The sequence below is a fragment of the Equus asinus genome, chromosome 24, assembly GCF_041296235.1.
Source record: "Equus asinus isolate D_3611 breed Donkey chromosome 24, EquAss-T2T_v2, whole genome shotgun sequence".
Lineage (NCBI taxonomy): Eukaryota > Metazoa > Chordata > Mammalia > Perissodactyla > Equidae > Equus > Equus asinus.
Window position 1 is genome coordinate 51,386,430 of NC_091813.1, and position 19,707 is coordinate 51,406,136.

General features: G+C 37.9%; 1 protein-coding gene across 1 annotated transcript in view; it reads left to right on the forward strand.

Annotated features, from left to right (window-relative positions):
- RFX6 (regulatory factor X6) overlaps positions 1-4,618 on the forward strand; it is a 59,284-nt gene extending 54,666 nt beyond the window's left edge. The window contains exons 18-19 of the mRNA XM_014866210.3: positions 319-531; positions 3,196-4,618. Of these exons, the coding sequence (XP_014721696.2) occupies positions 319-531; positions 3,196-3,371 (389 nt within the window). The 3' untranslated portion in view covers positions 3,372-4,618. The remainder of the gene's footprint in view (positions 1-318; positions 532-3,195) is intronic.
- The last annotated feature ends 15,089 nt before the right edge of the window (positions 4,619-19,707 follow it).

Below are 19,707 nucleotides of genomic sequence, written 5' to 3' on the forward strand. Positions count from 1 at the left end.
GAAGCGCTTTCTTTTCTTCATTGGCAGATCTTGTTAATTTAGATAAGGGAAAGAGGAGAGAGATGTAGGCTTATACCTTAAAATTAATAATAGAATAACTCCTATGTATTTTTAAAAAAAACAAAAACAGCATAGTGAACCATATCCATAGATAAGCACAAATCCAACTCTATAGTAAATGTGGAAATAAACGTGGATGTGAATATCATATTTACACTGTGATATCTTTAGGGCTCTGCCCTACCTTGTCCCTTTTTTCGTTCTTGGAATGTTCTTTGTAATAAGTTAATAGTACATTCTCAACACTTTCTGTTATAGGATACTATGGAAGCAATATAAACTACCCAGAGTCTCATCGACTTGGCTCCATGGTGAATCAACACGTTTCTGTCATCAGCAGTGTTCGCTCCTTGCCTCCCTACAGCGACATCCATGATCCACTTAACATTTTAGATGACAGTAGCAGAAAGCAGACGAGCTCGTTTTATGCAGACACATCACCTTCAGTTGCATGTCGAACTCCAGTAGTAGGTAAATTATTTCGGTTGTTCTTGAAAACATTTTAAAAATTGTTAACCTCAGGTGTGCAGTATTATTTTGGAGGCTAACTATTGAGGTGAGCTGAGCACTCTTGTTCCTACAGATGATTTGTCACTTTGGATCTGAAGTTATATTTTTGTATCTGTTAGAAATAGTCTTATGGTTTCTCAGTATGTATGTCGCTGTGCAGCCTACTGCTAGATCTGTTATTCTTTCCAAAAAGAATAGTTGGCATCTATAATGTATGCAAAAAATTAATATAGCCTGTCAAATGCAGGCTAGAAGACTGGCAGTTTTATGATAGCAGTGATGATGTCTTTTTCTCACTCTGTCTTGTGCGCTGTTGGACCCAGGGGCAGTGCCAAGAGGTGTCTTTGGGCCCCATAATCTCCATCAGTACCCTAAAACCACTCTAAGTTTAAAAAATAGTGACTTGTGATGGAGGTTACCATCATTTTCTCAATTGTATGTAAAATGTGATTGGACATCTCTGTAGGAAACGTTGCTATTTTAATTCTTCTATAACCTCCAGTCTAAGCAAAAGTCAGCAAAATGGTGTGTTTGCCCTGAAGTCCCCTGGCATCTTCTTCCAACCATGTTACTGCCCCTAAGAAAATTCTGCAACTTGTACTAGATGCATCAGCAGCACCCAGCAAAGTGTCTGCCACACAGTAGTAATTCAATAAATCAGTGAGTTGAAAAAAGAGGCAAAAATATATTTTAGAAACAAATTTGTTTCAAAGAAGGCATTACAGAGCAAGTATATATCCATGAAAGTATCAAGCAGAGTGTTAATGCTTGTAAGAGATGGTTGGAATCTTCCAATGGAATTGATTTTAGACTAGCAATAAGTAAAAGGGCATTGTCACCCAACCAGAGCATAAGGGAAAGTGAGATAAATTCCATCTCTCCCCACTCAGTGTGCTTTTCCAATAATTCAATAGGAAGCACTTCTTCCCTTCCTGTGACCATCACAGATGCTCCCCGAGCGGAGTCCAGCAGCTCGTCTTGTGCTATCTGCAGATGGTCATTGCTTCTAGGTTACTCTAATGAAGCAGAAAATTCCACTTCAGGAAGTTTCCTCCCTGTGAGACTAAAATGTACCACGTTGCTATTGGTACTATTAGTTCTGTTTACTTGTAGAGATAGTGGGAGCTATGATGGAACATAGCTTGGGTGTAGGATGGATTCTAAGCTTTAGTTGTCAGGGCTGGCTTACAAGTAAATTGCAAAGATGGCGTCAGGGTGAAAAAGGGGACAGAATAAGTCAGTAAATAGTATAGGGGGAGTTAGGATCCACTATATGTTTCCTTAGTTATAAAGCCCAGTTTTTAGTGACAGGGAAGATGGTAGTTAGAAATTATCAATGAGAACACAGCAACCATAAATGCCGAAAGTGTAGGTTAGTAAGCCAGTTGTCAAATTTTTTGAGAACCTACTGTGTGCCAAACTTCATTCTAGGTGTGAGGTTATGGTGGTGACTGGGACACAGTCCCTGCCTGTGTGAAGTTTATATTCTAGAAGGGAGAGATAAGGCAGTGAATATGTAAACAAATGAATTAAAAAGATAATTTCAGGGGCCAGCCCTGTGCCTGAGTGTTTAAAGTACCACACACTCCACTTCGATAGCTCAGGTTCATGGGTTCCATCTCAGGTGTCGACCTACTCCACTCATCAGCCATGCTCTGGAAGCATCCCACCTACAAAATGGAGGAGGGTTGGCACAGATGTTAGCTCAGGGCTAATCTTCCTCAAGCAAAAAAAGAGGAGGATTGGCAACAAATGTTAGCTCAGGACGAATCTTCCTCACACACACACACAAAATGCAGATACTGTGAAGTCAGTTAAATAGGGTAAAATGACAGATAGTAATGGAGGAGCTACTTTAGGTGAGGTAGTTGGGAAAGGAATACTGAGGCAGAAACATTGGAGTTGAAAGCTGAGTGGTAAGAAGGAGGCAATGACGTAAAGGTCTGATGGTGGAGTTCCAGGCAGAAGAAATAGCAAGTGCACGGTCTCTGAAATGGAAAAAAGTTTGGAAAATTCAACGAGCAGAAAGAAGGCCAGTGTGTTTTGAGCGTGGTGAATGAAGAAGAGGGCGGAGAAAAATAAGTCAGAAGGCGGAGACCAATTCACAAAGGGTGATATGAATCAGGGCAAGGAACTTGGATTTTGTTCTAAAAGTAATGGGATGTCATTGTAGCATTTGAGAAGAAGAGTGACAATTTGATGTATACTTCAGCAGGAATGACTCCTTTCTGCAGAGTGAGGGAGTGGAGCAAAGGTGAGGGTCATGAGACTAGTTAGGAGGCTGCTGTGTTGGTCCAGGTAAGAGAAGATGGTCATTTGAACCACAATTGTAGAGACGCAGATGGAAAGAGGAGGTGGATTGGGGGTATATTTTAGTGATAAAGTTGTCTGCATCTAAGTTTGAAATTGAGTTTTCTTTGTGAAATGTGTAGAAGAATTTCTGTGAGAACAGTAAGGGGGAACTGGAAGAAAAGATAAAAATTATTCTAAGGAACCATACACACCCAAATTTAGTACAGATAAGTGTGCTAAATGCAAAAATAAATACAGAGGCTTAAAGTAATTGGCACTTGCAGAAACAAGAAACTGTAAATTTTCAATTGCTGATTATATTTTCCCTTACAGCCTCCAGCTTGCAAACTCCAATTCCTTCCTCGTCATCCCAATGTATGTATGGAACTTCCAATCAATACTCAGCTCAAGAAAGCCTGGATTCCCATGGAGCAAATGGTAGAGAAATGGTGTCCTCTTTACCACCCATCAACACTGTGTTCATGGGAGCAGCAGCTGGAGGCACTTAAATCGACAATGTTGAGTAGGGGTTGAAACTTTTAAAATCTCTACTGCTCAAATATTATTAACTCAGATTGCCATCAGAGTAAAGAAAATGGAATACACAGTGGCAGGACATTGTTTTTCAAGTTACTGGTATGAAGCTGTGGACAACTCCAAAGTGAACGAAGATACTTGCAGAGTTTTCCTTGCACACAAATTGTTTAAAACGTGATCTCATTGTTAATCATAGTTTCAAACATTATCAAATGGAATCGGTGGAGCTTTAAAGATGCAAACATTTCAACTATGAAGATCTAATATTTCACTTTCTAATTTATTGAAAATCTGTATGCTGTTTCATCTTTGGTTTCTAAAAAAGAGAAAAGTTTATTTAATGCCTCTGAAATACCTTTAATTTATTAGGATCTCAGAATCATTGTTTACTATCCCTTATTTGACAAAAAGTCAAATGTATATGTTCTACCTCCTATGGAAATGTTTACAAGGTCAAGACTTAATTCAATTCAGCCTAGACCAAAGTTGCTTGACTTTCAATTCGTGTGCATTAGTTGATGATTTCTGTTACATAGCAGTATTCCAATTCTATGTAACTGAATGGAGATTATAAATGCTTTCTCTCTTTATTTAAACAAGATAGAAATAAAGGAAATAAAATATGGAAATATTTTTAAAGGCTTGGTTGCTCTCAGGGCTGATACTGTTTCTGAAGAATGCTGGGGATTTACAGGCATAGCTTCTTTGAATATTGAATTAAAGAGTAAGAGCGGTTGGTTAAAACACCATAATTCAAGAATATTTTCATATCAAATCCATGCATATAAATATAAGGAAATTGTGACTTGTAGGCTGTTTGAGCTTTTCCAGATTGAGAACCAGTCTTTAATTGAGTACTTTGCTCTGAGAGTGAATGAGTGTTCAGGGATTATCTGGATGCAAACACAAATTCAAAAGTGAAGGATTCATTTCAAATTCATTATAAATTAGTACAATTTGATACACCATCTATCTGATTCCATTTCTTTTTCTTTTTCATATGTCTTAGCTGTAATGTCTGTTATAAGACTCATGGCCTATAATGGGAAACTTCCATTAACTTTACAGGCTTCTCCTATAGTTTCATGACAGGCCTTATAATGTTTGTATTAAGGATTGGGTTATGCTGTAAGCCCCAAATACCCATTATGCATCCTGATGTAATTTGGTCAAGTCAAACTGTGGAATTATTTTCAGCAAGCAATAAACAATTATTGTGGACTTGTTGGAGTGTTGCTCCCATTTGCTCAGTACTGTGCTCAGTTGTATGCAGCTTATGAGCTAATTAATTGAGCAGAAAAATTTTGCAACAGTAATAAATCATGAGAATTAGCAAACTGAATGTTCTATTCTTTGCTGTGGTAATCTTGCAAGAGCACAGAGTGAAATTAATAAGGGCTGGGACTGAAGTAGAAAACAAAACAGCTTAAATAAGTGTTTAGACATAAGTCTTGAAAATTAAGAACCAAATTTCTATTGCATAGTAATTAAGTATATATTCAGCATCTATTTTGTGTCAGACACATTGGAAAAGACAAAGATGAAAGAGATGAAAATGAAAATACAAAGCTGAAAAAGACACTACCAATACCTTTAATAAGTTTTGATGCAGTCATGAAGGGGTGATGTGATGGGAAGTAGAAACTCACTGAAGAATTTTGAGTAAAAAGCAATGTAAGGAAAGTGACGTTTAGGGAACGTGTAGCGGCAGTTGGAGGGAGGAGGTGGACTGGATAGGAGAGGAATCAGCCTGAGAGTGGGCCATTTGGGAGGCTGGTTCTCTCATCCAGATGTCCAGCAGATGAGTGCGAGACTCCATGGAAGCAGAGTGAATGAGGAAGGGGAGAGAGAAAGAAGCACAAGCATCATTTCAAAGTAACACCATTTCAAAGAATACATTGAAGGATTGGTAACTGAGCAGATATAGGGAATAAAAAAATGGAATATATCAACAGTGGCTCTAAAGTTATCCTTAACCCTATTTGCAAAGCATTACAGTGCAAATAGTTGACCCAATGTTGATACTCACTTTGTAGATGAGGGGAAACGATCTGGAGCAGGGAAAAGTTCAGAAAACAAGTGAGCAGTGTCTCTGGGTTTCATGTACATCTGACTGATGACCAGGTGGTAAATTTTGACATCAAGAAGACTAACTTGGTCTTTTCCCCTGGCAGTGGGACTTGAGTTTATCTCAATTAGATGTATAACAGTGTTTCTCAGTGCAGGTGCTAGTGGCACTGTAGCAGGACAGTTCTTTGTTTTGCAGGACTATTCTGCATATTGCACAAGATTTAGTATTCCTGGCCCTCAAACACTGAATGCCAACGCACCGGCCCCCCCCCCCCAGCCTTGTGACAACCCAAAACATCTCCCACATTTCCAAATGCCCTTGCAGAGGCAGTGCCACTCCTGCACAAATTAAAGGTGACTGGATATTTGATTTTACCTAGAAGGAGCATGAGACACTTAATATCTCCCTGCCCTTCAGCTACACTCATCTTTTAAGAATTGTTTCCTTCATGGATCTAAAGACTGGATGCTCAAGGCATTTTCTATTATTCTTTAGGTTAATTTTAATATAGTTAAAGGATCTTGCCTAGATTTTTTTTATTGTTTCTGTTTTTAAAAGTAAATAAACCATTTTTCAAGTAATTTTTAGAAGTTGTGGATTATCGTTATAAAGATGTGACCTGTGCAAGTTAATGCCTCTGTGAAATGCAAAATTAAGGATAGAAATAAAAAATGGTACGTTTAGCTTGTAATAAAGATGTTCTAACAAGTTAATTGCAAACTACATTCAGCACAGTGTTATTTCAGTGAATGGACATGATTTCCATTCTGTAATGCATCATTTAAGAATAGTTGTATTAAGGATATTTCTATGAACATAAAAAATACTAGGTTTATGACTCAATTCTTAGGGTTCTATCTTTCAAAAGTGATGTCGGTTACTACAGATAAAAGACATAATGAAAAATGAAGGTTTCAATTAATCCAGTGGATTCTTAATACAATTCAGAGACCAAGAGCCTATTTCATAACAACTTAAAGAAAAACTAAAACTCAGCTACATCATTAACATAGACTCACAGATCAAAAGTGATCTGGTTTATTTTCCTCTCTCCAGGTAGTGTTGTACTAGGAAAAGTGAGAGTCTCCTCAGCTGTATGTTCCTAAGTAGACTTTCGTGTCACAAAGGATTTCTTTTTATTTAAGCTAAATTCCAATTACAGATGTGATGTAAAATCTTTCTCTTTGCTTCTGCTGTGAGAGAAAAGAGTCCCTGAGACTCTTAAGGTCACCCATGTCAGGAGCCCATTTTGGTAACGGGAAGGGGGACATTTTTCAATGCCATGATGCCTAAAGGGAGCAGGTGCACTGGCATTTAGTGTCAGGACCAGGGATGTAAATATCCTCCAATGTGTGGGATAGATTTGCACAGTGAAGAATTGTCCCACTTCAAAAGCCAATAAAACTTCTACAGAAAAATGGAAGTAAACTAGTAGGCTGTGAGGTGATTGTCCCAAAACTTTGCCCAACAGTGGCACTCTATATTAAATAATATCTAACTAATCCAATCAGATCATCTCTTCAGGAACTGTGACTGTGAAACTCACATACACAGCCTAGAGAAACAAACAAGCAGAGGAGCAGGGCTAGAAGCAGAGAGAAAGAGCGAGAAGGAGAGTTAGAAGCTGAGTTGTGGGAGGGATCTAACTGGCAGCAATAGGTGGGCCTCTCTAATGGGAGACTGAGACGACAAGTCCCCAGACCTGTTGCAGAACACCACAGCTGTGTCTGTGCCATCCTGACCAGTGAGGAACAATGCCCAATTCTCTGCCCACTTGAATTCACCCTTGGAGCCCTTGATGGACGCAGTCTCCGTTTAGCCGCTCAGAGTACGGCTGCTTTGACTACACCACCAAGTCCACAACAGCAAGTGTTTTTTTCTTCTTCAGAAAATCTTGACAAACAGGAAATTAGAGATTCAGTGATCATGTTCATGAACTACTGAATCTATGCTCATACAAATGCAGTTCACAAAAATAGGACAAAGAAATTGCCGCTTATTGAAAGTCAGGCCAGATAGTGCATTGACCTCCTCCTAAAAAAAGGAAAGAAAAAAATCTTTGAGATAAATGAATTCTGAACCTCCATCACAAAGTTCCAACTTTTTAAAAAGGCAAGAGGCAAATGAGAGTGATATGTCTAAACCCCCTGGAGTGGGATATGGCAAGTACTCAGATTTCTGTATCACAGGGAGTGAAATTAATGGTCATACAAGGCTCACAGTATCAGCTATGAGCTCTTATAAGGCCTGGAGTAGTAAACTGTTCGTACTATATTTTGAAGGCAGATTTACAATCTGGAGTGAGTTATAGAAATTTAAACAAAAACCTTCCAGAAAAGTAAACAGTGGTGATTACGGCATACAGGACATTTTGTGCTTTGGGGAAGATAAGAAATGATGAATTTATATAAAAGGTTATTGTACTATCTCATTCAATTATTGAATTCTAAATTAAATCCTCAAGTTTGTAAATGGCCAAGATCACAACCTGTCTGTTCCAAAAGCACACTGGTTAAATGAAAGGAAAATAAATTTCAGTTACTTCTTGATTATTGGCATTAGGAACGGCTGGAAAAAAATTGGTAGTTGTAAGTGGACTCCAACGCATAATTAGTCACTAATTTTGAGATATTTGATTACAAAATAAGGTTTTATCTCTGTTTGGATTGGTAAAAAGTTTTTCTATTAGTTTTCTAATATCAAAATCCTATAAAGAGTACTTAATTTTTTATTGACCTTTGATACATAATGCTATGGTAATGTTTCCTGTTATAAAAATAATCTATTTTCTAGAATGACCAAAATAATTTACTTTATTTAGTTTATTGCAGCATCTAATCCAGCTGGAAAGATCTCTGATTTTTGCCCCAAATTTCTCTTCTAATGTCTATAATTTCAATCATATTCATGTAGATGCCTATGAGATAAAATTGACCTCTCACTAGTTTGACCCTTTTACTTGTCATATTAGAAGGTTCTAGTAAAACCCTCTGTGTCCATTCAATAGCATGGGAAGCCTTAGCATATATAATTATACCTGTAGAATACCTCTGGAATCCTGTTCCTATTAAAAACTTGATCTCGCTTTTTACAAATAGTTAATCGTAAGACTTAAAATTTATTAATTGCTTGAGTACTCTTAATGAAATGTCTTGGTAGTTAGTGTTTGTAGACTTGGTTAAGTTTTGTTAAGGAGTTAATGTGTTGAAAGTTCCAAGAGATACTTCCTTTTATTTTACATCTTAACAAATATATCAGCACACACTGGTGAAAACAAGAGACAAGCTCCTTCCCCTCAGGGGGCTTACAGTTTATGAGGTAGGGCAAACATTAAGCTAAACATTTACATGGTTGGTTACAATTAAGAAATAATTAATTGAAACTGTGAAAAGAAGTGAAGCCTACTAATAGAAATTACAAGAGTTGAGCTCATGGAGATGCATACAGAGCAGGGATGGAATGGGGAAAGCTGGTCAGGGAAACTTCTTGGAAGAGGTGAGATACTGAAGCGGGAAGAATAAGTGGGAAGTAGGTCATGTTGGGGAAGGAAGTTGGTGGGAGGAGTAAGCAGGCAGGACAAGAGCTCAGGACAGGAATCCACCATGTAAGGAACATGTGACTGGAAGTAAAAGATGAAAAGATGTGGCAGAGAAAGGAGAGGTTGGAAGAGTGGCCAGAATGAGTCTAGAAAGATACTCCTGAGGCTTTCAAACTTTAATGATGATTGTAGTAATTTATTGAGAAAACACGAAAACTTGGATGATTGCGAAGATCTACAAAATATTAGAGGGGGTTGGTAAGAATGCCAAGCTGAGATTTATATAAACTCTGAAATATTTACTTGATGATAACAGCACTACTCTTCTAGAATCTACTATTAAAAATAGCCTTGAAGCCTCTTCTCTGTGTTCTATGTCAACACATAATTAAGAAAATTAATCTCATGGTTTTCTTCATGAGGGTCTTATTTTGAGTCTCTAAAAGAATTATGGCTTCAGCCAATATAACATATTTTTACGGAATTCTCTATTCTTTTCCCACAAGTTTGATCCCATGCTTCCTCCCCTGAAAAAGGCAGTTAAATATCAGGAAAATTAAAAATATGTTAAGGCTTTTCAGAGGCATTTTTCTGTAATGTTGAGGTGATTAACTTTAACCCTAAAGTTGAAGGGAAGGTGAAAGGTGAAGAGAAGTTCAGAACCAAGATTTCTCAGTGCGATGCGGTGACCTTACCTCTTTTCTTAAAATAGTTGTCGTAGAATCTCCAAGTAAGAATTGGGTGAGGACCACATTCACGAAAGTGAAAAATTAACTACTCAATATGATACCTGCTCTAAAGTAAAGAGAAACCATTGTTTTTATTAGTTAAAAACAAGGGTCATGTTCTTTCCAATCAATAGTTAGAATGAGAGTCAGAGATTGACAGCCTTCAACATCTTTAAACATACGGAGACAAATATGAGCTTCATGGGCAGTTTGTTAATCAAGTTTTGTCATTTAACTTTGTGTACTTTAGCTTATTAATGCTTTACACGTGACCTCTATGGCAAATAAAGCCATTTCCATATTTTATATTTCAAAGTGGCAAGATTTCTTGCCTTAAATTTGAGGGGTAATATATTTGTACTATTTGCTATTCCTTCTCCTCACGCACATACTGTTTTTCACTCATTACTCAATGTCTAGATACCTCTACAATTTATAATATTCATTTCAAGTCGCTGCTCCTCACAAAAACTTCACCTAGAAAATGTGCCTGAAGATGGTACCTGTTTTGTTTTCACAGGAAGCTGAGTATTCACTTGCCTGGAGGGTTAGAGGCACTTGGACGACAAACTAGCAGAGACAGCCCTCTGAGAGTACATTAAGCTTTCAGCAAAAGATAACCCCTTGGCGTATCAGTGGTTCTCTCTTGTCCTGATGCTTCCCAAGGAAGGTAAGGGAAAAGTGGCCAAGAACTGACAACTGAATCTTGGAAACCGAAAAGAATAAATAGCTTGTCTTTGACACATGCTCCAGTGCTAAGTGACTGGCCCCAGCGAAACTCCTGTATAACTTTTCCTGGGCTCCCTGCATTTGAGAACAGGAGACCACTAAAGATTCAGACAGGGTGAAGCAGGGACTAAAACGTATCAGGATGATGTGGGCTAGTCTTGAGTTCTCCTAGGAAAGGTACTGCCCTAAGAACACAGACTCACCTTTATATAACACCATTGAAGTGGTCATTCAAGTTTCTGTTAAAATATGAAGATTAGATTAATATAAAATATGATTTCAAAGCAAAGACAAAATATGTAGCAATTGAAAATGTTTGCTACAGTCAGACGAATCTGCGTTTGAAACCACATTAACTGTGTGACAAGTTAAATAACTTCTCCAAGACTCATTTTTCTCACCTGTAAAATGGGCTTAACAGTAGTATCTACCACAAAAGGTTTTTGTGAGGATTAACTGAGCTAATGCTTGTAAAATATTTAGCATGATAGGTTCTGGCACATTGTACAGGCTCAATAAATGGTAACTGTCATTAATTATCATTATTATTCAAATCCCATGGAATCAGTAGTATTATTGAAAGCAATGCAAACTGTTTTGTGTGCCTGTAGATGTAATGTAGACTGCTCTATAGCTAGAGTGGGCTAGCAAGATAATCTAAGCTGGTGTAATTAAATAAGAATTTATTATGTAAAAGCAAAGGAAAAAAGCAAAGTGTAGTAAATCATTAACTACTCCAGTATGGTTTCATAGACGTGACACTCAGGATACAATATGGCTTGATTGTTAGATATGAAAACATGACTCCAAGCAATATTTTAAAATAATTTGTGTTCATACGTATTTCACGGTTTCATACAATGATGCAAATTCTTTCACTATTAGTCAATAGTTCTGGGAGGGAGTTGTCACTGTTCATTTCAGTCTGATTGTCTTTGTTTTCACAGACCTGTAGTAAATAGCCATAAAAATATGAGGTTTTCTATGAAGAATTTCATTTGGAAGAAAATATTTTTCATCAATTAATTTTATTCCCCCTCAACAGTCAGTTAAACTAGTATTTTTAAAAATAAAAATGGTTACCTTTATCATCAGAAATTAATGTGTTGGACATTTCTACTGCCTTCTGCAAGGCAAGGAACAAGGTGCTTTCTCCTTTCCTCATTACACTGTAAGGAAAACCTTTACCCTAAGCATTCTCCCAAGCTGAACAGCCAACTTGTTGCTTTTTGAACATCTCCTCCAAGATGTTCTGCAGGCACCTGAAGTTCAGCACGTACAGACCTGGAGCCATTCGCTCTGTTCTCAGATGTGTCCTCACTATGTTTTCCCTCTTGTCAATATAGTGCTATGCAGTCAGAAACCTGGACGTCATCCCAAGATCTCCTCACTGCTCCCTCTCCCAGTCACTCTATTCCTTCTAATTCTCTTTCTGAGCTCCCGTCTCATCCTCCTCAGCCTCACGTACAATGCCCCAGTGCATTCTCATCTCTTATCAGGATTACGGTATTAGCCCTAACTCAGTCAGCTTCTGTCACTTCCAGAGGAATCTTCCTTAAACACAAACTGCACTTCTATTCAGGATCCTTCTCCGGCTCCTCTTTGACCTTAGAACAAGGCCCAAACTTGTCAGCATGGGTCTAAGGCTTTTGTGCTTTTCCTGCGTGGACCTAATATTAATCAATATAATGGATATCCTCTTTGGAACTTTGTCTGCAATTGGAAGGTTCATAAGAAGTTTTAGATGTCAAAAGTAATCACTGTGTGAGTACTGTGATTTCCTTTATATTTTGTGGTCAGAGTAGAAAGTATAGGAGTATGAATGATAAATGGTCAATAGAAATTAAATGCTTGTAAAAATCAATGGCTTTAATGGCTCTAAAATGTTTCAAGACATTAGCATTTGCCACAAACAACATTGAAAGAAACCTTATTTGATGGAAACTTTGGGCTCAATTCTCAGTCTTTCTAATGTGTGAAAAAGTGATATTGAAAGCCTGAGGAAAAAGACCTCGAAAGAACTGAGGCTAACGTTGAGATAAAAAGCAAGAGTTAACACACAGGCATTCAATAAACCCTCTTCCTCTTCCTTCTGCATATCCTGTGCTTGGCTGACTCTTACTCAACCTTCCAGTACAGATGTTGCATTCCCTAGGAAGTCTCTCCTGAAACCCCAAAGTCCAGGTTAGTGTCCTTCCAGTATACTCCTTTTGGGTCCTGTGCTTCTCCAGTATGACACTTACTGTGTTGTTTTTCTGTCTCCTGAACTAGACTATAAGCTCTGGGGTGGTTGAGGTGGTTGTTAGGTTTATTGATGTATTCCCACAATAAAAACATGTTTAATTAAAATTGCACATCAGGAAAACCTTTAAACTCAGTGAATAATCACCTTTGGGTCCATTGCTCAAGATTCTGTGTTCCAAATAACATAATGAGGCCAGAACCAACCATCACTGTCCCCTAACAGGGGCCCAAAACTGCACAAAGCATGAAAATTTACTGAGGCTGAGCTTGTCCTGACAGAGTCACAAGTCTGAAGCATTCCTTCGAGAAGAAAGTTGTGCTACTTTTATTGGTCTTTAGAGTTGATTATATTTTGAATCAGAGACGAGGTCGAAACACAAGGGGAGTCTAAGAACTAAGATCTAGTTACTTATTTTGGTAGACTAGGTCCTCAGCAAATATTAGTGCACTGATTGGTTGATTGGGGATGCCTGGAAGAAGCTTTTATAAGCCATGGGATCCAGGTATACATCTTAAATAAATGCTTGCACTTTTCCTCAAGGAGACAAATGGTAGGATGCTCATTACAGAGTTATTTGTAATAGAAAAAAAATCAGAATCAACTTAAATGACCATCAACAGATGGAAAGATTAAAAAAAGAATTCATGCAATGGAATACTACACTTTGGGCAAAATTAATGCATTAAATCTATACATATTAACAGGAATAAATCATGAAAAGATAACGTTAAGTGAAAAAAAGTAAGTTCAAAAGAGCAAGTAAAGTCTAATATTTATGTAAATTTAAAAACCATAAAACAAAACTATTTATGGATATACATATGCGGTAAAAGTGTAAATACGTGGTTGGGAGGTGTATATCTTATCTTCAGCATGATGGCTACCGTGGGGGAAGGAGGCAGAGGTGGGGGACCGCATGCAGTTTCAACTATATCTTAAACACTTTGTTCCTTAAAAACATGTGAAACAAACGTGGCGAGATATTCAGCATTTGTTAAGGTGGAGTGATGAGCACCTTGATGTCTGTTATAGTATTCTGTATGCTTTAGGGTAGAGTTGAATATTTCATAATCATGAATTAAATAGAGAAAAATCAATCGGAAGAGGGGAGATCCTATTCAGTTTTAAAAGTTAAAACTTTGTCCAGAGATGTTAGTTCAACAATGCATCAGTGAGTAGGACAAAATATATATTATTGAGAGTTAAAAGGTTACTTAAGTTTTATTAGCAAATGTTCATATCCCTAAGGAGGGCAGTTAGGCAGTGATAAATGGTTTTGTTAGATAAGATGGAGAAGAATGCCCTTCCTTTGAAAACATTTAAATATTTTTCCTAATTACGAAAGGAAAAGATGCTCAGAAATACAAAATCAAGGGCAAGAGTGACATATAATCCCACCTCTCATAAGTAAAATCTATAAACATAATTTTTACATATGTACACACATGACTACAGGCATATATGGTTTAGGAACATCTCTCTGTGCATACTGGTTCACACTCAGCATTATATGATTAATTTTTTTTTTAAGGAAGACTGGCCCTGAGCTAACATCTGTGCCCATCTTCCTCTACTTTATTTGTGGGACAGCATGGCGTGCCGAGCAGTGCCATGTCCGCACCCAGGATCCGAACCGGCGAACCCTGGGCCGCCGAAGCAGAATGTGGGAACTCAACTGCTGCGCCACTGGGCCAGCCCCTGAACTTCTTTTTTTATGTTAGTTTCTTTGAACAGAAGATTTTTAGTAGCTGTGCAGACCTTCTTCACATGGATATGCTATAACTTATTTAACCAATTCCCTACTGTTGGATGTTTAAGTGGTTTCTAGATTTAAAAAAAAAAAAATGGAAAAAGATAATGATTTCCTGGTTTGCTGGACATAATATGGCCTGGAATATTTTCCAGTCCTAGCATTGTTTTTATTGAACTCCAACATGAAAACACGTACACTTGATTTTGTTTAACATAAGGAATCATCCAGATGATGGACTAAATTTCCCAGGTACTTTCAGCATGTCTGACGTCTGGGAGACAAAACCACTGCAACGTCCTGCTCAGCTATTAGCATGCCCAGAAGTTGGCATCCTTAGGCTGTGAATATATCCCCACAACAATTTTTTTTAATTAAGGTTATGATAGTTAACAACCTTGTGAAATTACAGTTGTACATCATTATTAGTCATGTTGTAGGTACACCACTTCACCCCTAGTGCCCTCCCCCCACCCCCCCTTTCCCCTGGTAACCACTGATCAGTTCTCTTTGTCCATATGTTAACTACCACCTATGAGTGGAGTCATACAGAGTTCGTCTTTCTCTGTCTGGCTTATTTCACTCAACATAATACCCTCAAGGTCTATCCATGTTGTTCCCCAGAACAATTTTTACCTGCCTACTTTGGAAGTGAAGAAAACGATGTCACATTAAAAATTTTCAAAATAAAATTCTTTGGGGATGACTAAATTGTTTAAATATTCTTAAATGGAAATTCTTCCCAAAATATTAATAATACTGACTACTGGATGTGTTCTTTTAATCCTCACAACGATCCTATGTAATATATTACATTAACATTCATGCTGACGATTAGGAGAAACTTCTGTATGATTCCTTTAGGATAGACTATCACGAAATAGCCTTATTGGCCCAAATGCCAAAAAAAGACCTTCTGAAATATGAACATCCACGTTCACATATCCATGAGAGTATCACAATAGTTTAGGTAAGAGATGATGAACACAATGGACAACAGTGAATACAAGCAAGTAGAATTGCAGTGAGGGTAAATACCATTAAGGAACCACACTTCGTGAAATTGAGACACTATGGAGGTCATGATTTGATCCACTATCAATGTCAGTGTCACAATTCATTATTTCAAGTTCAGTTAATATTGATGAGCTTATAAACACATGGCTTCCTCCCTTGAAATTATTTCTCCATGCAAACACACCTCTCAATAGCCTAGCAACTCATCTGCCTTCTGCTTTCAAGGCTAGATGTATCACACATTCCCTTAGATAAAAGGAGTGATTCAGACACATCTTCCACACATCCCTGTGAAGGAATAAAATCTAATTTTCCACCCAAGGTCAATGCAAGAAACAATGTCCAACAATGAAGAACTTTTCTAAGTTATATTAAGGAGACCAACTCCTGGTTGGACTGCTTTTTCCGAGCAGGTCTGTATATTCGTGCTTCTGCTGCAGTGCAAGTAATTCAAGGGAGGAAGCCCCACGTGTCATAGAAAAGCTGTGCCTGGAATTCGGTGGGTTACTACAATCTGTATAAACAGTGAGGAAGATACTGCGATGTTCTAGGTTAAAGCTGGTTTAAGGCCTCAACTCTTGTGATAAATTTGATAGGTTAAAAAGAAGAAAAGACAAGACTTGATTAATTGGATGTGGGAGATGGAGATGGTGATACAAGATGGGAGAGAAAAAGACTATCTGGGAGACTTGGTATGTGGTGATGCCAATAACTGATTAAGAAATATAGGAGGAGGTGTATTGTTTCTGTGAGGGATATACAGGTGAAAAGTGACAAAAACATAATCCATTGAAGTAAATTAATTTTGAGGTGCTTCTGAGGTATACCTCGATTGGCCTATTTCTGATCTAAAACTCGGGGGAACTATAAAGGCTGGAAATATGCACTTGATGGTCATTAAGATAAAGTATTAGATAACTAATAAGTGTCAAAGTTATTGCTCAGGGAGAGTTCATAGACTGGGCAAAGCAAAGCGCCAAAAGAAAATCCTGTGTTTAAAGAGAAGACATTCATGACGGAGACTAACGGTCAGGAAGTGGAGCATTTCAAGAATATGCAGTGGCTAATAGTGGTAAATATAGTGTAGATGTTCTGTAAGAAAAGGTTTGGGAAATATCTATTGGGTTTGGCAATATGGAGATTGGTGGGCTTTGCGAGTGCAGTTTGAGTGGAGTATTCTGCAACCACCAGCTTGCATACGTTTAGAGTGAGCTGAAAATGGGAATGAGAAAAGGAAGACAATGAATACGGAACATTCTTTAAAAATGTTTCCTGGACTCCCTGCATTGGAAACAGGGTCTATAGTGTTAAAAGAGCACTGTTTGTTTTTCTTCTTCTTTTTGACTAGGAAAACTTTAAGCATGCTTATGGATGCAGAGAAACAATTGGCAGAGAGAAACGCATAAAAGGTACAGGGGAAATGGAGATAATGGTTGGAGAGACATCCCAGATGTTAATCCTCCTAGCTGCTCAGTGGGACCTGTTATTGTTTTCTTCTCACTGCTTTATCATGACACTCTCTATTCATGCGCCATTCATTATCTATGACATACATTAGTAGGATATGCAAAACTGGCAGAAGAAAACTGGAATAGACCTGGTGATTGGTAAGTGAAAGCAGAATCCAACCAGAACGATTTCTCTACTTGGTTGTACACTTCTTAATTGCTACATCAGCAAGAAAATGACCTTATGATTTGGTGGTCCTCATGCAAGACGAGATCCATTATTATGGCATCACAGCCACAAAACCTTCATGATAAGGTGGACATTTCTGCAAAATCCAAGTTAATGGGCACATCTCATGGAATTCCCTGACTGCTTGAATTGAGTTAGGGCAGGCTCTAAACCACTGCATTACACGCACATGTACAGATAACACACCAAGATATATTATTCTCCTGGTCCTTAGGCAAAGCAGGAAGTCCTGATATAGCAATAACATGCCATAGAGACTTTTATGCTACTCTAAAGGTAGAGGTTAAACTTTCAGCTTTTTAATTCCTGGTAAGATGCACAGTAGACATCCCTACTCCATTCCTGACCCCCAGCCCACCCCTCACACTCACTCCTTCATCCTTATGTGTGACCTGGATGACAGGATGAGGGTTAGAAAATGTGAAAGTGTCCTGTCGTGCTTATTACGTGGTAGGTTTTACAGCTGTAAATTTATACTTTGTCTTTTTAATTTCATAAGTGTATATAAAATGTAAAACGGTCACAATGGGAAAATAGCATCATCAAAACAGCCTTGTCAGAAGGACATGCGACTTCCTTAGATTCCTTTGTTCTGTCTTCTCTTCATTCCTAACAGCTCACTTTCTATCCATGACCATCTCCTGTTTCTCTTTCGTCATCTTTCCCTTCTGAAGTTCACAGCTCATATGACAATTCTTTATCCACTGTCATTGGCCCACTGCCAACTATCACTACCTTCCAACAGCAGTTCTAGAAGCCTTTTCTGAGGTAATCAGTCAATATATCAACCAACAAATATTGTTAAGCACCAGGCACTATTATCTTGAAGGGTGGTAAGATAGGCTTTCCAGAGCCAACAGCCATTGGCAGATATACCTTATTTTATTTTCTGGTTTTTGTCTGTACAGAGAGCACTACTAATAATTAAAATATAATTCCTAAGCAGCACAAAGAATCAGACATGGGCAAGAAAGGTACTGATAGCATTAGAGTGGCCTGGGAGCCCAATAGTGTTTATTAAGTTATTACATCAGAAACTTGGGAAGTCTGATGCTGACATCATTTACATGACTTGTATCGGAAAAATAGTCAGGATTCATAGAAACTCCAAGATACTATAAATTTTCCTCAAGTGCTGGAAGAAACATATTAGTGTAGCAAATACCTAGGGAGCCTGGAAAGAATTCCTCCCCTTTGTCATTCTTCACAAACAAAGACCATTTGTTCTGGAAACTATGATTACCTAACATAGATTGCAGAGTACATATGCATATTTCGGTGTTTCTGGGTACAATCCTGAGAATTGTTTCCTCTGCTTAAAATCTAAAAAAGAAAAAATCATGACACAGGAGAAGAAAATAAAAATACGCAAACAGACAACAGAAGCAATGTATGGTCCTTTTGATTCACAGCAATGAGAAAAGGACATATTTGCATTCATAGAGTGGCAATCCCCATGTACGCATACTCAAATCAACTTTAAATATTCAGTTCCTATTGTGTTCAGCACCTTTAGGTCTGTAGATGTTTCCTTCTTAATGGTGGCACAGATGGACTCACAATTGGAGAGCACGTAAAAAGATTCTATTTTGCAGGTGAACTAGGAAAGCTGACCTACCTTGCTCTGGGTTTGGTTGATCATTACCTTTGATCAAATAAAAAGCCACATGTTCCAGCTGCCCTTATGCCCTGGTTACCACAGTGAGAGAAAGAAAGGAGCGAAGCAGAAAGAAGACTCAAGACAAGATAGATATTCTTGTATAAATTTGCACATCACCTGAATATAAGCATGTACCTTGTGTTCAAATTCTTCATTTTTTTTAAAGAACATTTAAATGGGATGAAAATGACTCTCAATAAGTCATTTTCTCTTGCTGTAATGGAAACAATAATCTCCTGCAACAAATTCAAACTTTTAAAGTTAGAAATGCTATGTACATAGAAAAAAATCTAGATGCTGGGTTAGAAGTTAAGAAAAAGGTGAGAGGTGGAAAAGAGGCATATGGAAAGAGAGCCAGAGAACAATTACTCCTCATGACTTCATACTGAATCCTTGTGGGATACAGATATGTAGGGATCCATACAACTGCCTCTGCAGTCTGCCCATTTGTACAATGATAAGAGAATTCATGGTTTTCTCCACTTTCTTTGAGACTTTGGAAATGCTATCATTTAAGAAAGATTAGATACTCGCTGAACAAGACAATCTTCTCGTTTTCCATTTGAGCTTACCACATTTGGTATATGTTTGGATTTATATTAGATATTTCTGAAAGCAAACACTCTACAAAATGAGTTTTTCTTTTCTTATTATTTTTTTCTTGCTGAAGAAGATTAGCCCTGAGCTAACATCTGTGCCAATCTTCCTCTATTTTATATGTGCGTCACCACCACAGCCTGGCTGATGAGTGGTGTAGGTCTGTGCCCAGGATCGGAGCCTGTGAATCTGGGCCACCAAAGTAGAGCATGCCAAATTTAACCACTAGGCCACAGGGCTCATCCCCAAAATGAGTTTTAAAACCTAGTGCTGTT